Source organism: Kogia breviceps, chromosome 7, assembly GCF_026419965.1.
Source record: "Kogia breviceps isolate mKogBre1 chromosome 7, mKogBre1 haplotype 1, whole genome shotgun sequence".
NCBI classification, from domain to species: Eukaryota; Metazoa; Chordata; class Mammalia; order Artiodactyla; family Physeteridae; genus Kogia; species Kogia breviceps.
Window position 1 is genome coordinate 77,091,407 of NC_081316.1, and position 8,212 is coordinate 77,099,618.

Sequence of the window (8,212 nt, forward strand, 5' to 3'; positions counted from 1 at the left end):
CTTCAAAAAGTTAATTCGAAATGGATCATAGGCCTAAATGCAAAACAAAAAACTACAAAATTCCTAGAAGACAACATAGGAGAAAATCTAGATTACCTTTGGTTGCTGATGACAGATTCAACATCAAAAGCACGAATCAAGAAAGAAATTATTGATAAGCTGGACTTCATTAAAATTAAAAACTTCTGGTGAAAGACTCTGTCAAGAGAACAAGAAGACAAGCCACAGACTGGGAGAAAATATTTGATATCGTACTATTTTCCAAAATATACAAAGAACTCCTAAAACTCAACAATAAGACAACTTGATTTTAAAATAGGGCAAAGACCTGAACAAACACCTCACCAAAGAAGATATACAGATGGCGGATAAGTATTTGAAAAGATGCTCCACATCATATGTCCACAGGGAAATGCAAATTAAAACGAGATACCACTACACACACACCTATTAGAATACCCAAAATCCAGAACACTGACAACGCCAAATGCTGGTGTGGATGTGTAGCAACAGGAACTCTCATTCATTGCTGATGAGAATGCAAAAATGGTATGGCCACTTTAGAAAAGAGTTTGGTAGTTTCTTACAAAACTAAACATACACTTACTGTGTGATCCAGCAATTGCACACCTTGGTATTTAATATCTGAGTTAGTTGAAATCTTATGTCCACACGAAAACCTTGCTCATGGCTGTTTATAGCAGCTTTATTCATAACTGCCAAAACTTGGAAGCAATCAAGAAGTCCTTTACTAGGTGAACAGGTAAGTAAACTGTGGTACATCCCGACAATGGAATATTTTTTAAAATTTATTTTACTGAAGTATAGTTGATTTACAATGTTGTGTTAATTTCTACTGAAGAGCAAAATGGTTCAGGTATGCTTTTTCATATTCTTTTCTATTATGGTTTATCACAGGATATTGTATATAGTCCCTTGTGCTATACAGTAGGACCTTGTTGTTTATCCATTCTATATATAATAGTTTGCATCTGCTAACCCCAGCCTCCCAATCCATCCCTCCCTCACTCCCCTCCCCCTTGGCAACAACAAATTTGTTCTCTATGTCTGTGTGTCTGTTTCATAGATAAGTTCCTTTGTGTCATATTTTAGATTCCACATGTAAGTGATATCATATGTTATTCAGACAATGGAATATTATTCAGTGCTAAAAAGAAATGAGCTATCAAGCCACAAAAATATGTGGAGGAACCTTAAATAAATATTACTAAGTGAAAGAAGCCAATCTGAAAAGGCTATTTACTATACGATTCCAACTATATGACATCCTGAAAAAGGCAAAACTATGGAGTAAAAAAAAATCAGTATATAATGTGTCATTATACATTTGTCAAATTCCATAGAATTGTACAACACCCAGAGTGAACCGTAATGTAAACTATGGGCTTTGAGTGATAATGATGTGTCAATATTGGTTTATCAATTGTAACAAATATATCATTCTGGGGCTGGCCTATTGGTAGTAGAGGAGAATGTACATATATGTAAGTAAGAGCAGGGGGTAAATGGGAACTATGTACTTTCTGCTCAGTTTGCTGTGCATCTAAAATTGCTCTGAAAAATAGTTTATTTAGAAGGAAAAAAATTTTAATATATATATAATAAAATGTAGGTTCATATTGAGCTTCCTGGTTATGGCCTTAATCTCTATTTTAAAAATACTGGTGAATATTTGCACATTATGAGATTATTACTTAAAGATATTTTCCATAACTAATTTTGATATAAGATTATATAACTCAGATAAATGGGGGGGCATTCTTTTTATAAAAGAATTTGTTACAAGAGTCCAATTTTGCAAGCAAAGCTTTCTATTTAGTATTGTTGTATGTTGTCATATCTACATATGAGGTAGAGAAAACAGATAAACCAGACTGAGCAGTTCTGTTTAACTGTAAGCTATTTTGCATGTTGTTACTAAATGATCACCTATAAATCAGTTTAAGTCTGACTCAGCCCAAAGTACAGCCTCTCGGCAACAAAATTCAGGTAAGAGACTCTTCTCCAGTGTGGCCCATGGGGGAGAATAAAAACATGGTTTTTTAAGAAAATCCCTAGGCATAGTTGATAAATGATGAATTTTTTCAGCTGATTATTCCATTATCTTAAACTATCAAATATGCTTATATGTTGAAAGAGTCAGTTTTGCTGATGATTCAATCATCTGGAGGAGTGGAAAGTGTTTGGGGGTTTGGAAGTCAGGACATTTAGGTTCTGACCTCTGCTCTGCTACTAGCTCTGCAACGATTTATGAGGAATTGGATAAGAGGATTTCTAAGGTTTCTCTAGGCCTAACATTCAGTAATTCAATTATATGTGCAGTTGTAGCTTTTTGTTTTTTCCATGCTAGGTATTTGTAATGTCTCAGAAAGTTGAAGCTTTTATGCTCAGGAGAGCATCCAGAATCGCTTAGGATTTTATCATTAAGACCTCATCATTTATTTCCCAGAAGAGTTCTAAGACAGACACCTGAGATTTTCCCTAAAAGGCAGGTGCATTTGTTAGCTATGCGTGTATCTGGCTTTGGAGCCGCAGCACTTACCGCCTGTGTGGCTCTCTTTTAAAACCTTTACTCAATTTCTACAAACGTGTCCAGCTGCCACTAGGCTTCCTATCTCGATCCTCTTCGCTACTGCCTTTTTCATTCTATCACTGTTGTTAAATTTTCTTCTTTAAATAAAGGATCATTTAAATGTTGCTACACTGATTGATGAACTTTTTGGAAATGCACAATAGAAAAGGCTTCTCAACAGTGTGTCTCCAAAGACACCAGGCTCTTCTTCCAAGATTTATGCAACGTCTTGTTAAAACCTAGAAACTATTAATTACCTGTTGCATATGCAAATTTCTCAGATTTCATCTGGGTCAAGGCTTAAGATATTGTTAAAATTATCAGTCAGGATGAACTATACCGAAAGAATTTTTGTGTGTGATTAGCTTTGATGACATCTGCTTTACTTTTTGGTACCCTGTTGTATCAGTTCTGGCTCGTTAGCTATAGGCAGAAATAAGGTGCTGATGTTCTCAGAAATGTAGTAATAGGGACTCCATACCCATTGTGCTATCATTTCCCAATTTCTGCCATATACATACTTTATCTCTTACCCTCTAGAATTCTTGGCTCGAGAATTTCCCAACTATTTTTCTCTCAGCAACTCTTTCTTTTTGACAGAGTCTTGGCTAGTTTGTAATCCAGAGATTTTCATTTTATGTTAGTTATTTTAGGCCATTGGATCAGTAATTTGGAATCTTTCATTTCCTCTGTTTTGATTTTTAATTGGACCTATGGCACTTATCTCATTCCCTCACCACCACACCTCTATTAGGAAGAGCTTTTCCTGGCATTTATTCCTTTTTCAGCCTTTTTCACCATGACATTATAACACTCCCCACCACTCACATTTCCCACCCCTCATCCACTATCCCCCATCCCCTACTGCCCTTTCTGGTTCTAGAGTCATTTGTCTTTTCTGTAGCCATACTTGATAGTTTTTTTCACAAGAATTATAATACACTTTATTGCACTTGAATTCTGGTGCTTAGAGATTGCTCCTGTCATTACATACTGCAGCCTGCAGAGTTTTGTATTACTCAGCTAGAGAAACAAGTGCCAGTGTTTACCTAATCTTGCCCTTAAACATTAGGGCTGGGTTTTTTGTGGAAAAAGAAAGTCACCTTTCCTTCTTTTCTGAAAGCCCAAAATTAGATTTCATGTGGCTTTTCCTTTTCCATTTTGGGTATGTTCTTCATCTCAACAGATGTGCTTTGGATAGATCAATGTTTGATTTTCCAGTGTTAGGGAAAATATAAGCCAGGTTTTCTGTAAGGTGCAGGTGAGAAAGGGATGCTGCACAAGTATTCATCTGTTAAGAAACAAAACAGGAAAAGAACTAATACCTAGTGCATTATGTATTTTTTTTTTCATTTAATCCTCACAACCACCCTGCAGAATAGTTGATATCACAGTTGGACATAGGAATAAGCCAGAGCTCAGAAAGGTTAAGAAATTTGCCTAAGGACACACAGCTAAGAAGAGGCAAAGCCAAGATCGAAACTTGAGAATGTTAATGACTGAAAGAAAAATGCTCTTTTCCTACAGCACTTCCTTGACTTCCAGTTAACTAGTTACACTATAATGTTCCTGTGAAATCTGTTGTGACCACATTATTACAGTCAAAGGCAAAAAATAATGGTAGTGTAATAAATAAGCTGGATGCAGGTCTATTCAGAAGGGAATGTGTTGATATGAGACGTCTTAGAGTATAATACTTTAAGTTTCATGAAAAAAAAACCTAAATACAGATGCACTTTACTCAATATATTTAAAGTTCTAAGTAAAAATATGTAAATTGACCATGTTTTAAATGCGTTAGAGGAGTTTCTCATTAAGGGAATCTTACAGTGAATTTTTAAGAGCAAATGATTCCTTTCTTATTTTTATTTTCAGTTTTGCTCCCGGCATATCAGGTATCATTTAAGAAGGCTATGCCTGTGAAGTTGCATGATAATTAGTTTGTAATTTCTCCACCACGTATTTGAATATTGTGGTGTTTCAGTGTTTCCCAAATGTCAGTATTTGCATACACCTTCACAATCTTCATTATATTAGTGTTCCACCTGTACTGCTATTTACTTACTATTTTTCTGTAAATCAATTTACATTTTTTACTCAAGTAGCTTTATTTTTTAAAGAGACTTTGTATCACTACTGTAAATGTGAAATCAGTATAATTCACAATAAATAGAAATTAATAGTAAAATATTATTAGATTCTAGCTAGGTACTATTCCTGTTGAAGGCTTCCATCTGAGGAGGATTAGAAAGCATTCTAGTACTAGGAAAACACACTCTCATCAGACTAAAGATATATCCTTGTAATTATAAGGACTGAAAGGGAATAACTTTCTCACAAGGCAAGTCAATGTTATTTCATGCTGTTTCTGTGTACCATCAAAAATCCTCTCCCTTACTACCCAAAGAATGTTGTAACCCCATCAAGTTTTCAGAATGATCTCAGAAACTATTCATCAAAGCAGAAAAGTCTCTGATCTCTGTCGATATCTGTTCTCTTTTGACCTGGCCAAATTAATAAACTTGGTTCTGTTTCCAGGCTAAAGAGGAAATGATGGACAATAGAAGCTACTCCACTCTGCCAGACAAACTGCCTGTCTTCACTGATTCCACCCACTTGCCACTGACAAGGTCCTTCTATCTGGACTCCATGATCATGTTCCACCTGTACCCTGAGGGCCAGGTGCCATCTCCTTACTCTGAAGACCTGCCATTGCTGCCTTTTTCTAGTGACTCTCTGATCATGGAAGATTATGGGGAACCCTGCGCCTGCTCCTTCCCAATGCCTTATCCAAATTACAGAAGGTGTGAATACTCCTACAGGCCAGGCTTTATCCAGAAAAGGAATGAGAGGGAAAGGCAGCGGGTGAAATGTGTCAATGAAGGCTATGCCCAGCTCCAACATCATCTGCCAGAGGAGTACTTGGAAAAATGACTCGGCAAAGTGGAAACCCTCAGAGCCGCAATCAAGTACATTAATTACTTGCAGTCCCTTCTGTACCTTGATGAGGCTGAGACCAAGAATAATCCCAGGAAAGATTCCTCCATAATGGCGACCACCAGCCACCACACTGACCCCATTTTCAGAATCATCTGATTCCATGTTTCTAAATAGAAACAAATAATTTCACAAAATGTGGTCCCTTACATCATTTGATAGTTTTCCTAATGGAATTTCTGGGTGGGCAGATAATAGTTCAAATGCTGTGTTGGATATTTCTTACCTGGGTTTCAGATGTACTAAACATTATCTTATGTAGGTTGAGAAAACGCTTCTTAACCTTTGGTAATTTCTTTCAAGAACTTTAGGGAAGCAGGAGTCCCCAGAATTCTCTCTATCTCTCACCTTGCCCTTCTCGCACACTTGGCCAGAGTCTCAGCTGTGAGAAACTCACAAAAGTATTGTAAAGTAAGACTAATGACTATTCAATGCCTGTACTACACTTTGCAGACGCTTCATGCTAAGCAATCACAATGAACCTCCCTGGATTTGTCAGTTTGGTGGGTTTTATTATTTGGGGTTGGTGAGAAATCTATACCTCACTCATAACATGATGTGGAAGTATCTTGGGGCTAAAGCAAAAGTAGTTAACAAACCTTGTCATTTGAAATTACTTCAGAGTCATCTTTTTCCTGCATGCAGCAGACATCCTCAGGTAGCTTAGTTTGCGCTTAAGAGGGCAGGCTCCGCAGTCAAACTGCCTCCATTTACATTCTGACTCTGCTGCATCCCCACTCCCACTGTGTTTTCTCAGTTCTTCATCCACAGAATGAGAATTATAGGAAAAGCAGCTACCCCTTATGTTTATTATCAGTATTAACAGTGCTTGTGAAACATAATGAAAACATTATGTGAAAATATAATGTGAAACATTATGAAAACACATAATGTTTTCATAGCCATTATTTTAAAAATTTATTATCCTCTTTTTTTTTCTTTTTTTGCCCATGACATCAACATTCTTCAGGTTCTCCAGGCCAGAAAACGTGGGAAGGACAGTGACGTCCCCTATCTTGGAGTCTGCCTTCAAAATGTTTCTATTTCTGTTCCTATGATGAGCTTCACCTCTTCCTTCTTCCTTAACTCCCAGGTCCCCTCTGTCACCAAGCCCAGGCAGGACTTCCAACACACTGTCACATTCATCTCCACTGTCACCTCTCTGTGAAGTCTTTCCACCACAGCCATTACTTGTTCCTTTATTTTGAACACATATTTCCCTGCCGTTCCTATCCTGCTATCTTTACTCCTGCTATCTTTGCACACCTATCTCTGTCTTCAGTAGAATGTAAGCTCCTTGAAGATAGGGATCAGCCTTATGCATCCTATATTCCTAGCACCCAGCCAAGTGATTCAAGTCAGGTAGGCATCAGGAAATATTTGGTGGTGTTATCTTCCTATTCCCATCCTGTCACATTGTGTCTGGATAACTCCGTGGCCTCCTGGGCTCTAAGTATTTCATGTCACTTCATTACTCAAGCCCTATGACAACTTCCTTTTGACTATGACATTGATGACATTTATCTGCTTGGTTTTCAAAGCTCCCATCAATTTGGCCCCTTCCCAAATATTCACACTTGATTTTCCCATGACACCCCATTCCCTCCACCCCAGAAAGAAAAGCACAGTCTTGCAAATGCATCCTTCTCTCTTAGCTCTTGCTTCCTACCAAGATGAAATGGAATATTCTCCTTCTTCCTTTCACCATTGAAATCCCACCTATCTTATTCAGGAATCCTTCTCTCATAGCCAGAGACTTAATTAGTGTTTCTTAGTCTCTTAACTTTGTGCACCAAATCACTCAGCCTTTAGGGTAACAGTCGTTCTCCTGGCTGCAAAGTTAAGCTTTGTGAGGGTAGACATCAGTTAGGATGCTTTTGGTTGAAACCGATACAAAAATCTGATAAAAACTGGTGTAACCAATAAAGGGAATTTATTGGTTCACATACCTTAGCTTCTAGCAGTAGGGCCGCCTTCAGGCAGGGCTCAACACTGTCACCAAGAACCTGTTTTCTTTAGGTCTATCCTCTCTGGGAATAGCTTCAGTGTCCTAGAAAGACTGTCAGAAGCTCCCAGAAACTCAAGCTTTCTTAGTTATGTATAGGAGGATAAAGAAAGTCTATAACCCAGGATTTTCCAACCAAAGTCTTGAGATTCATTCTGATTCCAGAGGCACAGGAACATGCCCATGCCCTAGTGGCCAGGGGATGGAATGTGCTGATGGACACACACGAATCGGGGGGTACAGTCAGCCTCTCCTAACCACACAGAGCCACAACGGAAACAGGAACTGGTGGAAGGGGGGGATGGATGGGGTAGAGACAACCACAAACGTTCCTACATATTTTTTTGGTCTTCTCCACTGAACACAGTGCTGGGCACACAGCTGGTGCACAATGACTGTCAGATGCCTCAAATACCAGCCTCCTCCTCTGGATGTTCAAATGAGAGCAGAATCTAGACTTCTGTTCCTTCGGTCCTCATTGTCCACTCCCACCACCCCAAGGGGTCATTACACCTCTGCTCCTCAGCAGTCCTGTTTGTTACAGACGAACAGGCCCGCACTTTTGGTTATTTATTTATTTTTTTTAACTAAAGACAAATTATATCTTAAGAGTCCTT

At 38.2% G+C, this 8,212-nt stretch overlaps 1 protein-coding gene across 1 annotated transcript; it reads left to right on the forward strand.

Annotated features, from left to right (window-relative positions):
* Nucleotides 1–5,143: 5,143 nt before the first annotated feature.
* ASCL3 (achaete-scute family bHLH transcription factor 3) lies at nt 5,144–5,689 on the forward strand. Its single transcript, XM_059070143.2, is given in 1 exon segment — nt 5,144–5,689. A coding segment is annotated over 1 exon segment (546 nt).
* Nucleotides 5,690–8,212: the final 2,523 nt, after the last annotated feature.